This window comes from Panthera onca, chromosome F2 (genome assembly GCF_046562875.1).
Source record: "Panthera onca isolate mPanOnc1 chromosome F2, mPanOnc1 haplotype 2, whole genome shotgun sequence".
Lineage (NCBI taxonomy): Eukaryota > Metazoa > Chordata > Mammalia > Carnivora > Felidae > Panthera > Panthera onca.
Genome location: NC_138356.1, coordinates 54,595,630 through 54,614,921, shown reverse-complemented (window position 1 = coordinate 54,614,921; position 19,292 = coordinate 54,595,630). Strand labels below are relative to the sequence as shown.

Sequence of the window (19,292 nt, the reverse complement as noted above, 5' to 3'; positions counted from 1 at the left end):
TTTTCTACATTTATATATAGTATCTCAGGGTCTCCAGGATATAAGGACTAGGTAGCCTGATCTCTAGGTCGCTGCTGACTGCAGTCCTGTGATTTCATGAAATAATTTCTATCCATTCCCCTGTACTAAACACAAGAAATTTCAGCTACAATTGCGAAAAAAGGAATCTTCTTGAAAGTTAAGCTTTCTATTTCCTGGCATTATTATACGAAAGGATGACTTAGAAAATACCATCTAAGAATTAGAATATAAGTCATTCATGGCATTCAACTATATGGAAGCAAACAAAATCTTTATGCTAAACTATCTATACAAAATGTTAAGTACTTTTTTCTCTATTTAGTACTTATTTTATTATATGTAAGGAAACAATATAAACATTTTCAGAGTATTACACATACATACAAATGTGATTTGAGTTCTACCTCACAGAATGCCACCTAAATTACCTTTGTTTCATTTAGTAAAACCTTTCAAATTACTTGCTTTACACAGTTATATACTCATATGTGTGTATACATATATATCACCTTTTCAGTATTTAAAAAAACTTCTAATTGCTGTATGAACTGTTATCTAATTTATTTATCCATTTTATACATGTATTCGATAAGCATGGAGCCTCTTCAAAGCCATAGTACTGATTCTGTACTTCCTTCTATAGCAAATGATGAGGGCTTTATGTCTTCCAAGGCAGGACTGAAACAGGTGTAGCACACCTATGCTACAGAAAGATAATGCTAGTTTCTGGTCCAAAATGTGGACAATTATTTCTTGATATTAGGTAAGTAGCCAATATTACCATCTGGTCCATAGCTGGTAAACAGAGGAACCAGTGTTCAAATCCTACACTGTCACTATAAGTTATTAACTATTTTCAGTTTCAGCACTCTCCCATGCACCATGGTGTAGAAGAAAAAGGGCCAAACTGCATATTAGGAGGCTTCGGCTCCCCCCCGTCTTCCCCCATCCCGCTGATCTTGACTAAGCTATAAACCTCCAAGCTGCACAGCTACATATATATAAAATTGAGGCAGTTAGATTAGGTAACAAGTTATCCAGTAATAAAGTTCTATGACTAACTCAATTACTATTGAACTTGCCTCCATGTTCCTTCCATTAATAATATCCATCAAAGAAAAAAAAAAGAATTACATCAAACCAAAAAAGAATGGCATATTGGCCCTTTGCTTCCATGTTGATGGATGAATCACCTAATAATCTACTTTTCTTCCTATAATATGGCTGAAAATACACTGCTTAATCCCATCACATTGTAGTGATTTTTAATATCATTGGACCAACCATTAATTCTGGAATATCACATCATGAGATACCATGATAAGCATATGTTTCCACATCAAAAATTTACCTCAAAATCCTAACATTTTTCCCATTTGAGCTTAATGCAGTATTACTTCCATAGACATCAGTGAAGATTCTGCCTTGGATAGTTATTAGTGTGCCTAAAACAAACAAACAAAAAAATCTGTGTAAGATTATCTACCCATACACCCATACACTTAATACCCAACATCAGAGGTATTCCCAATAAAACAGGCATCCAGATACTTATATCCCATGTTCATCACTATTGTTTACCATTGTTCTGAAAGTTCTAGCAAATACAATAAAACATGAGTATTTATGGTATTAAAGCACTATCTGTAAGTATTTATAGATAGTATTTATTAAAGTATTTATTAAAGAAGTTTTTCATGAAAAACAGAATGAATTATTCAATAAATACTGCCTGGGTCATGAATGACATATTTGAAAAAATAAATAAGATCTCTACCAAAAAAAATAAATAAATCCTAAGAGAAATAAAAATTAAATATAAAACTAAAACCATAAAAACTCTTGAAAAATAAGTACAAATTTATAAAATATCTATATAATTTGGGGTGGTACAGCCTTCTACAGCATAAAATGAATGAAGAAATGACAATGGTTAAGAGCTATAGATTTAATTTACAAAATAAAAAATGTCTTAATGACAGGAAAAACCATTAATGAAATTTAAAAGTAAATGGTAAATTAAAAAAAATACTTTCCACATAAAGATATATATATCTTTAAAATATAAAGAATTTTTGTAACTTAATATGGAAAAACTGACTAGCATTAAATTAAACCAATGTGATGAACAAGTAATTTATAAAAGAAGAAATACAAATGGTCAATAAATATACATAAATGAGTATTTTTTTTTTTTTGTTTTACATTTATTTATTTTTTGAGAGACATAGAGAGACAGAGCACAGTTGGGGAGGGGCAGAGAGAGGAGACACAGAATCCGAAGCAGGCTACAGGCTCCGAGCTGTCAGCACAGAGCCCAACGTGGGGCTTGAACTCAGAAACTGAGAGATCATGACCTGAGCCGAAGTTGGACATCCAACTGACTGAGCCATCCAGGCGCCCCATAAATGAGTAAATTTAACTGCATAAATCAAGAACTGGAAAAATTAGAAATAAGCTACTATATTTTTCATATAAATACTTGAAAAAAATTAGTACTTAAAATTGTCAAGAGTATAGAAAAGGGTATTTTCACATATTCCTGTTGGGATTATACACTGGTATAATTATAACTATAATGAAGTGGAAGCCAGCTAAATGTCCAATAAGGGTATAGTTAAATACTTTATAGCAGATTCATATGCACCCATTGAAAATCATTTTTGAGACAATATTGAGAGCTATTGTACAATCAGAAATGTGTTATTTAGGGCACCTGGATAGCTTAGTCGGTTTGGCGTTCAACTTGGTATTGGCTCAAGTCGTGATCTCACGGTTTGTGAGTCTGAGCCACGCGCTGGGCTCTGCACTGACAGTGAGAAGCCTGCTTAGGATTCTCCCTCTTCCTCTCTCGGCCCCTCCTGCACTCACACATGTGCACTCTCTCTCTCTCAAAATAAATAAATACTTTAATAAAAAAGATATTACTTATAAATTATCAGATATAATAATTTTATATACTAAAAATTAAAGACCAAAAACCAAAAAAAATATTTCAGCTGTCTTATAACAGACCTGGAGTTCCAGATAAAGGTGTGATGCTCTTTATTGTTGGGGTTCTGAAACTTTTTGCCTGTAAAATAATACTGTCAATAAGCTAATATCTCTGCTCCTTACATTATTTACATTTAAACAATATCCATAATATGACTGACAAAATATATCTTTTTACATATAAGAAAATAAAGTTTAGAATATTATTCTGATGATTCAAGATCTTTTCCTTAGCCACTAAAAATCTTCTTTCATTTCAAAATGTTTTTAGCTTGGAATTTTCACATTCAATCATCCTTCGTTATCAGTGTAAGTCAAACCCTAGTAATAAGGTTCTCTGGTAACAACTTTTAGGAATTTGGTGAAATAAAATTACAGAAAGCCTCCTTTTATTTAAGCCAATGGAGAAAAAATAACAAAGCATATTTCATAAACAGAAGTAAAACCTGGCAAAAGTCCATCAAAGTAAGCTTTAGTAACTAAGCTAATGATAACTTTCTAGAGCAATGCAGGTATAATTCTTAAGAATTGTGACAAACATGATTGGAATTGGGAGAGAGCAGAAGTCCAGGGAGCCCACAAGGGTGATGGAAACTCTAATACTTTTGATAGACACACATAATTTTTAAGAATATATGGATTATCCTTAGAAGAAATGTATTATTGTAAATAACTCTATATAGGGTAATTACATTTTGCATGACTTCTATGGTACGTGCAGTTATATTTCATCTCTTTACATTAGAAATTATAAAGAAAGGAAAAATAGGCTATTTAAAATGAAGGTGAATCCAATGACAATAAGAAAAGGAAAATCAAACTAAGAGTTGAAATGGAGAAAGAGAAAAAAGAGTATGAGTGAGGAAACAATTTAAAGTTTAAAAGTTTAATTCAATAGTAAAACTAAAGAGGGAAACAAATAAATGATAAAAGAGATTCCACTACTATAGAAGATAATTAAAACTGAGTGAAGTTATCCTTAGCTACCTGCTAGTATATTTTTTAAATGTGGAAAAGATAACAATCTGTAAAATTAAAAAATAAAAGCCCAGTTCTGCAAGAAAGCAAGCACGAGATCGATTATCCGTTAAGCTAAAGAGGAGATCCCATGTACATTGAAGGTGCATGCCCAGCTGTCAAGGCGACCTCTGCAGGTATTACTTTCTGTAACAGGAACCCCATCCACACTGACTCTCACGGTGTAGGAACCTTCTGGCATTGCTCTGCAAAGCAAATGAAGGAATGCAATGACCCTTTTATTTCATGTATACCATCAATAAAAAATACTGCCCCAGACTACAAGTCATTTTTGAAAACAAAGTGTCAAAAATTCTAATTGACGTACAGCTAAATTCCATTCTATATTATTAGAATTCCATTCTATATTATGGAGAGAGGTCCATCCTGAACTCTGTACTGCAGATTCTAGCATCATGGACCTCAGGCAAATGCTTATTCTAAGTGCACTGGTGCTTACTGAGGAGGAAAACAAATGTATTAACAAATGTAAGAATAATAACTTGAAACGCTATCATTGTCACCTTGGTACAGTTATGCTATGATTTGCTTTTTAAAAAGTTTGATCAAATTTCTAAGAAAGTTTTTGCTGCTGAAAAATAGCCAACAAGCTCAATGTAGATGAAATCCTCTAGAATACATGCTACCTGTCTTATTAGTAAAAGTTGCCATTTATAATGATTAATTTTTTCCTCTAAGTTGCTAATAACAAACATCATTTTGGGCTGGTAGTAAAGAACTTGAAATGTCACTCTACAAAAGGATCATCTTTAATCTTAATGATTATGTCAAGACTTTGAACAAAATTAATCAAATCAGACAGGAAAGCATAATTTTGATATTTTGAGGAGCATCATTATGATTTAATAGTAGCCATTTATCTTCTAAAAGGGATCAACAATGATAAGATAATAGCTATAATAACCTGGGAGAAGATTTAGAATATATCTTATTGTGCCAATATGTGGAAAAAGCATTACAACTCAATACAATAAAGTTATAAAATAGTCTAAACTACATGAAATAAAGACAGCTGATCATCAGAAAATATTATTAATATACAGATTATATAAAAAACTATATAAAACTAATATGTATATGAGAAAGATATTCTTATTAAAGGTAGTATAAAACATACCTAGTATAGCATGTAATTTGAGTTGAATGACTTGAATCCTTTTCTACATCACAAGAAAATGATTGGAAAGAGGAAACTAATTGCACACTGTTTCCCAACTCAGCATTATCAGCTCCATAGTTAAACTGGTTTGCTTGAGCAAAACCTGGAAAGGTAAAAACACTGAATTATTATTAATGGAATTCTGTTTTCAAAGATCTAACAATTGTCATTCAGTACTGAATCATCAATAAATAATAAGGAATAGTACTAAAGTAAGCAGTTAACCTATTTTGTATTTATCCCAAGATTATAATCCTCCTTGGAAGCATAAAAAATTGCTTTCAATTCATTTCTCCACAAAAGTAATGCTTGAGAACGTATTATTTGTTAGGCATGGAATTAAATAGCTTAGATTCCAGTGGTAGGGTGTGAAAGGCTGGAGAAAACAGACGTGCACCAATTGCTGTATCTGCTGGGGATAAATGCTATGAAACCAAGCAGGCCTGATGGGGTAGGAAAAGTAGATGAGGCGAACACTATTTTATAAGGGATGGAATCTTTACTTTGAGTTCCTACAAAGCAAAGTCTGAGGTGAGAACTTGCAAGCAAATGGTTTATTCAAGTGATGACCCTTTTGGGACAAAAGAATAAAACCTGAAGAAAGAAAACCTGAGCCAAAAGCACAAGTGGGGTTCAATCTTGCTGGAAACTTCCAAGGAAACTACAGACTACCTCTCGGAATCAAAGAATCAATGGCAAGAAACATCACTTCATCAAATCCTGTCCGCATTAGTTGAGAGTTCTCCCTAGGGGAAAAGGGTTTTTCCTGCACTTTCGGGCTGCACATATGTCCACATGCCATATGGATTCCAATGTCCCAAGTCATTGCATCAGTGAAGCCCTGGGACAATAGACAAAGACATGCTATGGGCACAGAAGGCAAGAGCTACAAGCATAGACTTTGTCAAAGTATATGAGGGACTATTTGCCATGGCTGTGGCTAGCATTAGAGGTGAGAACAAGAGGATGTGAAGCTGAGTGTAAAAGACACCTCTTACAGTCAACTCTTCACAACATATAGACATGCTTATGCCCCACATTTTAAGTACAATCCATTTTCAAGCCAAGAGCTCTGTTAAAGATTTAATACCAGAAGGTTAGTGGGGCAAGATACACGCCACACTAACATAATGGTTCCTGAGGCTATAATGAATACTTACCATACCCATTTTATTTTTTTTACCACACATAGATTTCCTTACCCTTAACCAGTACTTCAACTAATGGAGTGACACTATCCTTCATACTGAGGGTCTGAGCCCTTAATTGCCTTGCCCTTGTTAGGCTATGGTTACCACAATCGCCTATTCACAGTTATCACTGGACACAGAAGCCAAGAGATACTCCATTAATACCCTGAATTCCAGACATATTCCTCCCTATCTCCATTAGGGAAAGCAACCCTACCTCTCCATGATCATCAGTACTGATTATCTCTAGTAGTCTGCTAATTATGTTTGATGAATTCAAACAGATCAAGTAGTAGTGGTCGTTTCAGTTCAGTGGAAGCCATACAGGGATCCCTGGCAAAAGCATTCTCTAGGGGTGCCTGGATGGCTCAGTCAGTTAAGTGTCCAACTTTGGCTTAAGTCATGATCTCACAGTTCGTAAATTTGAGCCCCTCATTGGGCTCTCTGCTTTCAGCATGGAGCTCACTTCAGATCTTCTGTTTCCCTCTCTCCCTGTTCCTACCCCACCAGCTCATGTGCACACACACTCTCTCTCTTAAAAAAAGAAAAAAAGAAAAAGAAAGAAAAAGCATTCTATAATCCAGCATAATCTAAAACTGTAGGGACAGAAAGCACAGATTCAGTTTCCAGATCACTGGAAGCAATACTGACAGAGAGTAACCATTTTTTCCCAGCTCCAAGTATTCTGTCTCTTGGGAAACAGCAGCATGTATCTGCCATGGCTCCATGCATATGGCATATGATGGAGGCTAGCATCTCACCCCACAGAACGTTGTTTCCTAGCTGGGATCTTTTATAGACCCCTTTTACAGCTGACTTATCTTTTATAGACCATTCCATCATTCTACTAGGCCACATCTTTCAGGGTAACACAGGTTTTGTGGTCATGTGCCAATAATTACAACTTTTTCACTATAAAATGTTTTCTTTGTTATGAGGCACTATTCTGTGGAATTTCATGGCAATAACTCAGACTCTGGAAGCTCTAAGATGGAACTGGCAGAGGCACTGTGGATAGAGAAGGCAAAATCTATATCCGAAGTGTCTGTTCCTGCAATAATCATCTTTGTTCTTTCCATGAGAGAAGGGGAGTAATGCAATCAACTTGTGACTAAATAGGTGGTGGACTTCTTGAGGGATGGACCCTATTGAGGGCTTAGTATTGGTCTCTGCTACTGGCAGGTCAGGTATTCAGCAACTGCAGTGAGCAGCTTAGCCTCGGGAAAAGGGAGTCCATGGTATTGGCCCATGGCCTTCACCTCATGGCCCCTCTGTTCATGGGCCCATTGCACAAGCACTGAGGTGGACAAAGAGAGAAGTTCCTGAATGAGTCACTCCATCAACGTGGTTGCTCTGTTTCCTCTGTGGGGGATCCTCTCTTGCAGGAACTAACTTGAGACATACAGATCTGTATACTTTGTGCTCATACCATGAGCCCCTTCACATGCCTGTTTCCAAGACCTTCTTGTTTCTGATTTCAAACCCTGTTTCTGGGATATAGGAGGCATGTGACATAAATGGTCAAGAAAGCTTTTTGGAAGGAGTAAGCCAGGAGACTATCTATGGCGCGTGCATTTTAGATAGAGGGAACATGATGTTCAGGGTCCTATACTGGGAACATGTTTCTGGACTCAAGAATTAGCAAGCACGGTTGGAGAAGTATGTGTGAGAAGAGTGGCAGGACATGGGACCAGAAGTTGAGGCATTTAGATTATTTTTATGAGTGAGAAAGCACTAGAGGCTTCATAGCAGAGGAGGGGCGTGATGTGACTTACATTTTCTAAGATTCACTAGCTTCTATTCTGAGAATATAGACGAGGGGCAGCAGTGAAGATGCTATTTCAGTGGTCAATGGATAAATAATTGGCATGGGGTCAAGAGAATATTGGAGGACAATCAGTGAAGAGAAACTTATACCTTTCGGGGGTGTTTTACGGTACACAGAAGCAGAGACGTGGGTGGTAGCCAGAAGGGGGTTGTGGGGCAAGAGGAAACTTGATGATTTTGCTCTTGTTTTTTTTTTTAGGTTGGTGAAATAACAGTATGTTTGCATGCTAATGGGTGTGATTCAATAGAACCAGAGAAATAGATGATGTGAAACGGAGTAGAAAATTATTTTTTAATTGATGAAAATTATTTTAATCTTACTATAAATATATGAAAATTCCAGACTAGATCTGGAAGTAGTTAAATATCCATTAAGTAATTTTATGCCACAGGTAAGTATTTTATATAGTTGGAATAACATTCAATTTTGAAAATAACCCAAGAAATAATATCTTTGGTTAAGATTAATTGGATAATGTTCTATTGATTAAGTCCTATAATTAAATATTCTTCTAATAAAAATGTTTAAAAGATACTTAGTGTTCTAACATGCAGAGTGAATCTATGAATTTGTTAATGTTATAATATTTTCTGGAATAAAGTTAAGTTAGTAAATGAGCAGTAGTTGACCACTTCAAAATCTAAAATTCCTAAATTCTTAGTTTTAAAAAGTATGTGCGTTTTTAAATGTTATTTTTTTTTCTAACTATCACAAGTGCTTAACATTAAAACAGCACTATTGCCAAATTGATGACTAATATTTTTTAATTATGAATTTTTTTCCTTTGCATACATGTCATTAATGTAAATTTATAAGTTATCTGAATTTCAGAACCTAATCACCTACATAGCATATTGTCCCACAGTACCATAATAAACTTAAAATCTGCAAGCCACGAAAAATATTAAACCCAAAGATGTAGATTTAACTCTAAATCCTGTGTATATATTACTAATGTTAGAAAAAATAAATATTAAGTACTTGCTTTAAATTGTCAGTAGTTTTGGGGCGCCTGGGTGGCGCAGTCGGTTAAGCGTCCGACTTCAGCCAGGTCACGATCTCGCGGTCTGTGAGTTCGAGCCCCGCGTCAGGCTCTGGGCTGATGGCTCGGAGCCTGGAGCCTGTTTCCGATTCTGTGTCTCCCTCTCTCTCTGCCCCTCCCCCGTTCATGCTCTGTCTCTCTCTGTCCCAAAAATAAATAAAAAACGTTGGAAAAAAAAAAAATTTTAAATTGTCAGTAGTTTTGCAGCTTGTTTCAGAAAACAATCACTACTACCACAAGTGCTCACAATTAACAACCTTTAATAGTTGAAGTGGCTGAATTGGGGTTAACAGATATCTGTGGCGTGACTTCTTTTTAAAGTATTGAACATTTTCGGTGTTCTTTTTTTTTTTTTTTTTTCATTTTCGGTGTTCTAAAAAGTCCATGAGAAAACATGAATATTGCCTTGTCTAAGGTAGGACTGGAAGTAGGACTATACTGTTCCAGAGGTTCATCAAATGCCAAAGCCCCAAAGCCCCAGCTCTGGTAAAGCTACATGTTAGACTATAGTGCTTTTATTTTTATTTTATTTTATTTTTTTAAGTTTATTTATTTGCAGAGAGAGAGAGAGAGAGACAGAGAGAGAGAGACAGAGAGAGAGAACGAGCAGGATAAGGGCAGACAGAGAAAAGAGAATTCCAAGCACGCTTCGCAATGTCAGCGCAGAGCCCGATGCGGGGCTCAAACCCATGAACAGTGAAATCAGGACCCGAGCTGAGATCAAGAATTGGGGTTTAACCTACTAAGCCACCCAGCTGCCCCAGGAGATAGCGATTTTAAAGGAACCCTGACATCCTGGGTAAAATCCCAGCTCCACATGTCCTTGTTGTATGAGTATGACTTTGGGCATTAGAATTTTAGACATAAACTCTCTCATTCTTAAGTCTCCTCATCAGAAAAATGAACATAATAACATACTTATTAGATTGTAGGAAGACTAACCAAGGATTGTATATATTGCTTAGCTTGGTGCTTGGCTCACATGTTAAGAGCTCAGATGATATTTGCTCTTATTACTGGTCACAAAAATCCTGAAGTTTAAGTTCAGTATTAATATTCCTTTTTATAAATAACACAAAACTAATAAGTGGGTGGTTAGGATTTGAATCTAATTGTAGATGTCAACCTGGCACACATGATATTGGGAGAAAAATAACATTAAAAAATGTTCATTACAAAGCTATTACCCATTACCATACATAACTTCCTCCGGACTCTATGTTCTTAGCTCTTCTCCTGTCCTTTAAACATAGAAAACATAAGCAGAACTCAACAAAGGGGAGGGATTTCAATAAATACCGCTTTCTTCCTCTAAGCATAAACCGTAAACAAACAGAACTTATCCAACATAGGCTAAAGTACAAATATAAGTATCAATTTAACATGTAAAAGATATCTGCATTGAATCTGAAGCTTTGATTCTAGGATAGCAGTTACTGCTAAAATGGAATTTTGAAAAGATACATGAAAACAGAGGAAAGCTAGCTACTTGAAAACGTGTTCTTTCCTTTTGCCAGCTAATGCTTATCTTTGGAGTTCCTGTTGAGTTTGAAGTACACAGAAGGGCTGCTGGAAACTAACTAAAGCATGGAAAGTTTTACTAGTGGTGTGGTTCAGGATGTGATGCATGTATTTATTTTCCTATTAGGCACATGTCACATAATTGATATGGTAACACAGATCTGTTCATAAGCATTCTTAAGGCAAATACAATTATAAAAAATAAAACCAACAAAAGAAGATATTGTTTGTTTGGTTTTTTTGCTTAGGAGTTGTTTTAATGTCATCTATATACTTAATGTCACATATATATTTAATGTCATATATGTCATACACAAATTTTATACAGTATTTATGTCACATATATAGACATATCTCCCAGGAGTAAAATCTATGGGAAAGCATAGGCCAAATCTGTAAGATTTGAAAATATCCTCATAAATTCTACTTAAAAAGACAACTATAGAAATATTTCTAATGTTTTAGCTAACTCCAAAGAGTTAAAAAGAATCCCCTCTAGAAAGAATTTCAATATAAAAGTATAATTCTAAAAAATAATTGAGTATGAAGAAGATACCTCTGGAAGTACTCCAAAGCACAAAGATTACAGGAAGGGTTGGGTGTACCCTGGAAACAGAAAACGTTGAAGCTTCAGATGGAAATTCCTGGCATGTTGATGTATTTTTTTCTTTTGCAGAAAAACTGGAGATAAGACTTGCCAGGCACACAAACCTGGTTCTCCTGATAGCAACCTGTGCTGCTATCATGGAAAATGTCAGTGTGGTTAAGGCCAGTAGTCGTTTTGCACAATGCAGGCTATTTGGGTTTCTCTAGTTAAACACAAAGCAGAGTTGAAAGCATATAAACCTACTCCAAAGTTGTAACATTCAAAACAATGAGAAGGAAAGGTGCAGTGTGATGAAGGATGATTCCTAAAGAATGGAACCAAACCTATAACATAAATGCAAGAATAAAATAAAAATAATAAAAATAAAATAGCTCTAATTTACGGAACAGATAGTATCTATGGGTACCTTAGATACATCATCCTTTTCAATATTTACAACAGCCCCAACAGGTAGGAATTAATATCCCACGTTACTGATGAGGAAGCTGAGGCTTAGAGGAGTAACTGGCCCCAGTCACACAGTGGGAAGGGGAAGAGATGGAACAAAAGCCAGTCAGACTGGACCAAAAAGTCCCTGTGTTTTCATAACATTATAAAAACTATATAATTCAATACTTCGGTTAGACAAAAATATATGTAATAGGGAAATCTCTAGGAAAAAAAAGCCAAAAGTAAAATATTACTCCTTCCATCTTACTCACTTAAGAGAAATATTAAAAAAAGACATTTGAGAAATACAAGGTATGAATATAAAGTAACAAGGCCAAGAAAGTTAGAAACACTCCAGAACTAATCAAAACGATAACACTCCTCATTAAAGTAGGCCTCCTAGACAGAGACACAATTATTTCCATGATCATGCCATTGCTCAAGACACTTTTAGGGGTTTTTAAGCACCAGACTTCAGCTCAGGTCATGATCTCGTGGTTTGTGGGTTCAAGCCCCACGTTGGGCTCTGTGCTGACAGCTCAGAGCCTGGAGCCTGCTTTGGATTCTGTCTCCCTGTCTCTCTGCCCCTCCCCCACTAGCACTCTGTCTCACTCTCTCTCTCTTTCACAAATAAATAAACATTTCAAAAATATTTAAAACACTTTTACTTAGGCCACATAATTGTAAAATTATATCTTTGGCTCCTGAAGCCTAGCCTTTAGAACAAAGTAATGCAGCAGCAAATTTCTGCCTGCAATGGTGAATATGATATGTGGAAATAGCCGTAAGTCACATGGATACACCAAAATATTAACGGTAGACCTTTCTAGACGGTGGAATTTCAGGAACTCACTTTCTAAGTCGAACATTTCTATAACATTTAATTTTCTCATCATGACTTTTACAAAAATAAAGTATTTATATAGTCATATGGGACCAACATTTAGGTAATCATCTAGCAGTGACAATTCCATTTAGAAAGTGTTCTTGTGTGATTAATAAATTAGGTCTGCATGCAATTCTAAACATGAAATATGGGTTAGAGAGCACTGATGGAGTATGTGTATGTAGTTCTTCAAAAAAGTTTGTTCAAGTAGCACATTCACTTAGCTTTGGAAGTCTGGTGTGTTTTGTAAATTCATTACATTGCTCTATACACATTCTGTATATATCATGGGCCCTGAAAACCTATATAAAACAGTATTTGGACTCAGCCTCTGAGAAAGACATATGCTAACACATTTTTAGTCACCTGCAGTACGTGGGTAAAGTAAGAAGAGGGAAGACAAATCAAGGTGGGGATGCAGGTATCTGCAACTCAAATAGGATTTCACTATCCCATGATCCTCTATCTCTAGCAAGAGCATCCAGCAATTGAGACAGATGGGAAAACTAGAAATTCACCATGACACGAGTGGCACACAATACACTGTGACTCAGAAAGTCCATGTAAGAGCAAAGGTTACAGCTAAATTCATAAAGATGTTCTTCCAAAACACCTTAAGAATAGAATGTTTTGTTTTGTATTTATAACTAAGGGCCATCTGGGTCTACATACTTAATCTCAAAGAATGGTTTTTAGATCAGAAAAAGTTTAGGTCTCAAGGCAGTAGGAAATAGTTGAGTGGTGTTCTGTTGTTTTATTTTGTTGTGTTTTGCTTTGTTTTAGTCTGGGCATTTCTTTATGGCTTTGAAAACTCTGTTAAGAACCAAATAGCTTTCAAGCACATCTTAACAGCAATTTACAATACAAGGAAACTATGGATAAAGCCTCTTTTAAATTAGTCTTCAGCAAATACATTGGCTTTAGGTGTTTAGCTCTAAACAACAACAATCAAACGTTAGTCCAAAATATATTCTTCACAATTTAGAGGCATAAACCATTTTAAATATGTCATTGTGAGATCGAATTCTGCAGAAATGTTACTTAGAAGTATCGAAAGACATTTCAGTATGTATGACAGAATAATTAAATGTGTTGCTCTGTCCATTCTAACTCCCAAAGGTTCTCATTTGTCTTTTTATTTTAAAGACTAAATAATAGCTTTTTGTATTTTCAAAAATGCTTTTCTTTCCTATCCTTCAAAAATCCATGAACAGAATATTACTATTATTTAGAATGCAAAGGCCTTAGGACTAAAAGAACCATATATTTAATCTTAGGAACAGTTGTTCATTAAAGAAGTTCACTGATTGCCTACTATATTTCCACCCATGACCAGGCAAGGAGAAAGTCATACATAACCCATGCTTTGATGAAGTATATGAAAAGGATTGGGTGGCAGGAGAAGCCATCCAAAGTTTTGCTTTTAATTGCCTTTCTGCCTTCATTAACATTCTAGTTATCCATCACAGCCTCTTATTAAACATTCTACTTCCCAAGCCCTCCAAATATTATATTTGATTAAGATAAATGTTATTAGACCCATGAAGAACAAAGCAAATAACTGCAAAGGTGGATTCAAGATTTTCCTTTTGGGGGCACCTGGGTGGCTCAGTCAGCTGAGCGTCCAACTTTTGCTCAGGTAGCGATCTCACCATTCCTGAGTTGGAGCCCTACATTGGGCTCTCTGCTGTCAGTGCGGAGCCTGCTTTGGATCCTCTGTTCCCCTCTCTCTCTCTCTGCCCTTCCCCTGCTCATGCTTTCTCAAAAATGAATAAACATTTTTAAAAAAATGTTCCTTTCAGTTCAGTCATTATAATCCAGATCTTGGAAGTTAAATTAAGCAAGTGATTATAATATAAATTCAGATGATCAGGATGGTAGAGATTGTTGGGGATTTTGTTACTTGTTAAAGGGGTAGAGTTAATATTCTGGCCAAATGGAGAAACAACTCTTATGGATTTTTTTTTAAACCACTAATCTCTAAATGTGATATAGTCTTTAAAATGCTTGAACCTTGGCCAAAAAAAAAGAAAAAGAAAAAAAGAGGCAACCTTACCTTCTCCTTTGATAGTCAGCCTTGTCGCTCCATTTATGCTGCCATATTTAGGTATTATTTCTGTGACTTTGGGAATAATTTTGGAGCCACCTGAAAGATATTACAGTGTGGAAGTAAAAGCATCAAGTACTCATTTCAAGCATCAAATGGTACCACATATTACAATGTTAAAAGAAAAACATCATGAAGATACAGGACTGAAAGTAAATACACCCATATTCTATTTGTGGCTCTACTACTAACCAATGATTTGACAGAAACTAAGTCATTAACTTAATTAATACCCATTGGCTTTATGCAAAGTACTATCTTAGGTGCCACAAAGAGTGGGAATAATACATGATCATTCTCATCACTCTTACCTATCATATTACAAAAGATTTATTCCAACCCTTAATTTCATGTAGTGCTCACTAACTACAGTTCCATAACTACAGTTAGCAGCCCACACAGCAGCAGACAATGCTGCAGAAATAATACTGTGGAGAAACGGGTTGTTCATTATAAGAGCACAGAAGAAGTGCAAAGCTGGGTCAATTGAAAGAATAGTCCAGGTACAAAAGGTAATGATATGTCTTAAGAAGAAATTGTTTTCTGTGACAGCGTAAGACTTTAGGGAAGATAATTTCTGGGATCTTTTCAGCCTCCTGATGATAGTAACTTCTTACTCTAATGGTCCCTAACTCATTCAATGAATGGTGTAAGGTTCCTGGGGATATACAAATGTATTGACAGTCCCAACTTTCCAAAAGTTAGGATAGACAGCACAGAGTGACAGCACACAGAAGACAGCACAGGGGCCATGGGTGACTAAGAAGGGGCACTTCATCCAGACTGCTTGGGTCATACTGGCTTCTTGAAAGAAGGGGCACCCTGGCTGCATCTTGCAGGGTCAATGTGAATAGCTGGCCTGGACCAAGTTTGGGAAAGATAAAGAGGTCTAGAAACAGGGAGGGGCCTCTGCATACACAAGGTCACTGAGTGGACTGCTTCTTTGGAGAACTGGAAGTATGCTTTAAAACAACTCAAAGATACACATTGGCTACAAGAGTTCGTTTTCTGCTTAAACTATACAAATCTGGTACTTATAAGATTCAGTAACAATTCTCAAAGTAGGTAGAAAAATTTAAGTGGAGACCAAAAAGAAAGGCCACACAAATTACTGTTTAAAATGGATATATGAGAAAAGGTTAAAGAAATTATAATCGTATAGTCCATTCCTGCATGCAAAAAGTTTAGTATGGACTTCAGATGTGTCTGTACTTTAGGTCTGACTTTGCCAAGAGCTCCAAGACTGATCCTGCTTCAGGCACATTTATAACTCCCACCAGCTCACAGCCAAGAGTAGGAAACTCCAGTAAGGACTCTGAACCCTATCTCCAAGACGGTGCTGCTCCTCACCTATCTCAGGTTCATCCTCCTGTTATCTCCACGGACAACTCCAATTTCTTATCTTATCATCTCTTCCAACTCTCTCCTGGGTATTACTTTGAAGGCACAGGGCAGCTGCCCCTGAAAGTGACTGACACCAGTCACAGAGATCCATTCCTGTCCTAAGGGGGGGGGGGGGGGGGGGGGGGAGGCACTGCTCTCCACACCTTGGGGGAAAGGGACCCAAAAAGAGTGAGAAGAGAGAGGGCTCAGACTGTGTCCCCCATCCCCACCCCCAGCCAAGTTTCAGTGTCTTTTTCAATGGAGTCACTTGGGGGTGGGGGCGGTGAGGTTCCATAATTCACGCAGGAACTCTTAAGACTTCAGAGCAATCCCTCTTCTCTTCTGTCTCTGTCTCTCTGTTAGGCCTGCCCTGCAGGTCCCAGGTCCGCAGGATCGCCATGCAGCCGCACTCGCAGCCTTGGCGCAGGGCTGGTGGCAGGCAGTCCCGCCTCTCCCACGCCACCCCTGGGATCAGGGGTTGCGTCTGCACGGACCGTGCCCGGGATGAGTTACCTGTGCGGGGGTCCGCGGCGCACAAGAGCAGCTCCCAGAGGCCCCAGGTTCCCAAGAGCCACAGGTGTCCCATCGCCGCGCCAGCCCCGCAGAGTCCGCGCGCGCCGCTCACTCGCAGCTGCAGCCAGTGTCGGGCTCGGGTCCGGGCGGAGACGCGCTCGCGCGCCACGCTCTTCCCACGCACGCAGACGAACTCAGCCACCCGAGGCCCGCCCCGCCCCGGGTCGTCCCGCCGCACCTCTGGGATTTGCACGCAGATACACTCCCCTGCGCGGGAGAACTGATCCCGCCCCGACCGGTCTGTGGTGATCAGACCTCCACAGGCAAACCTGGGTGCTGACGTCTGAAGGCTGTCCCCATGAGTGTAATGACTCCACTTCATCTGGCAACAGAGATCAATGGGCAAGTTTTCCATGAATCCTGCCCCACTCCCCACCCCCCTTCAATTCTAGGCCTACACACTTTCATTTGCCAGTCTGCTTTAATTATTATCACCAGGTGGGCCTAAAAGTCCACCTAATGCACAAACCCCACACGTTTTTTTCCCCTTCACATTCATATAAATTAGTGCTGATCCTTTAATTGACAATCATACTAATATGTATCGATTTCTCTGCATGTCCCAAACACCATGCCCAGTGCTTTAGAGACTTCAACTCACAATAATCCCCAAAGGACTCTTACGATTAAAATTAATGACAATTACTATTGTTATCCCCATCGTTCCAAGCTGTGGACTGAGGCACCAAACTTTGAGTGACTTGCCCAAGGCCACGTAGCTAAGTGCAGTGAGGACCAAGCAGTGACTCCAGAGCCAATGCACTTAACCCCTCCACTGCCCCCCAGTTTAGCACACCTCTAGTGAGGGTTTGCAATGCCTAGGACATACTCATCCTAAAAATTATTCATTATCTATCTGAAATTCACATTTAACTCAGTATCCTGTGTTTACTAAACCTGACTACTCTAGCTGGGAGGGAAGAGAGAAGAAATAGAAGCGAGAACTCTAAAATATGAAAAATAATAATATTAGGCCCTTGCTCTTCAAGAGTTTATACCTAGCTCATCGGGGGTTGAATGTTTTTGTTGTTGTTAGATCCGGTTAATTACATTCATCTCATAATGTTCTGCAAACTGACTCCCCATGTCACCATCCCACAGAAACTAGTGCCTGCAAGGTACCACTGCCTCTGGGAACTCTTTGTAGCATGTGACACTGGTAATATCTTTCTTGAAATTCCATTCCTCTGAAGAGTCTTGGGTTTCTTCCTACCTCTCCAATCATTTCCATCTTCTATTTTTCTCTTACTTCTTCTTCCTGAAAATTGATGTTTCTGCAGGTTTTACTCACCCTTCCTCCTCTATCTGGAAGTTGGTCAATTAGCAGAAAATCAGCTCATTGAATGCCAATTTGCTGATTAATTATTTGCCAAACTTACTAAATTTGAAGACTGCAATGTCATATAGCAATAATTACCAGCTTTATCAAGAATTGCTTAGCAGCATTTTCAAAAATACTCACTTTAAATTATTAGCTGTGAAATGTGTAGAAGTGTATATATATTTCAATACCAAAAACCAAAATAAAATGTACTGTGGGAATAAAAGTTGGAATTGCTTGGTTAATTTTGATTTCTTTCTGCTGCTTTTAAATTAGAATTAGATTAAGTTAACCTAAATTAAACTTTAGATGATTTCATTAAAAAGTAATTTAAATACAATTTAATTCAAAATTTTTATTTTTTTCAGATGCTTCTGAATTTATATATTAAAAAAGAATATGAGGAATAGGTGAAATAATACTAAAATATTTTAAGTGGTTTTAGTATTAAAAAGGTAGTAAATGTCATTCAAAAGTGTTAACAAATAAATCAGAAGTTAATGAAAAACTTTGTCCCATATCCTATACTAGAATAGTTTATAACCAGGAACCATTGAAATAGGCAGACTTTTCTATAGAAAGTCCTCCTATAGAAGGAATCCATATTGTTTATAACAAGGAGGAATACTGTTCTATGTTTTGGATATCAATAAAGTGAATAGGGAAAAGTGCATATATGTATGAAACAAGTATATATAAATATAAAATACACATATCCATATATAATTCATAACCCAGTTGTGAGACTCAAAAATGTGTGTATAATTTTTCTATATATTTCACCATCAGTAACCAAAATCAATTTGTTCAAGCTGCTAATTATTTATGTTAAATTGCATTCATTTAGTTTGGTAAATTTGGCATATTGGTCATTTAGCAAATTGATCATTTGGCTAATTTGTTTTAGGAAAATTGATATTTCAACAAAAAGCCTGATTTTCTGCCACATAATGCCTAAATTTCTTGAAAAGCCAAGCACTGTAATTTGCATATATAGATTTTATACTCAACTCTTGTTGAATAAATGAGCATCTTTAACATTTCTCACTTTAAAAGTGCCTATTTATGGGGTACCTGCCTGACTCAGTCAGTAGAGCATGTGACTCTTGATCACAGGGTTGTGAGTTCAAGCCCCATGTTGGCTGTGGAGCCTACTTAAAATAAAAATAAATAAATAACTAAAAGTTCTTATT

At 36.9% G+C, this 19,292-nt stretch overlaps 1 protein-coding gene across 4 annotated transcripts in view; it reads right to left on the bottom strand.

Moving 5' to 3' along the window:
- The window catches only part of PKHD1L1 (PKHD1 like 1), a 159,335-nt gene extending 142,411 nt beyond the window's left edge, over window positions 1–16,924 (bottom strand). For all 4 annotated transcript variants that reach the window (XM_078441749.2, XM_078441751.2, XM_078441750.2 and 1 more), the window contains exons 1-6: window positions 16,719–16,924; window positions 14,772–14,861; window positions 5,171–5,315; window positions 4,130–4,238; window positions 3,037–3,094; window positions 1,373–1,466 (exon numbers count right to left, since the gene is read on the bottom strand). In XM_078441749.2, the coding sequence (XP_078297875.2) occupies window positions 1,373–1,466; window positions 3,037–3,094; window positions 4,130–4,238; window positions 5,171–5,315; window positions 14,772–14,861; window positions 16,719–16,791 (569 nt within the window). In that variant the 5' untranslated portion in view covers window positions 16,792–16,924. The remainder of the gene's footprint in view (window positions 1–1,372; window positions 1,467–3,036; window positions 3,095–4,129; window positions 4,239–5,170; window positions 5,316–14,771; window positions 14,862–16,718) is intronic.
- Window positions 16,925–19,292: the final 2,368 nt, after the last annotated feature.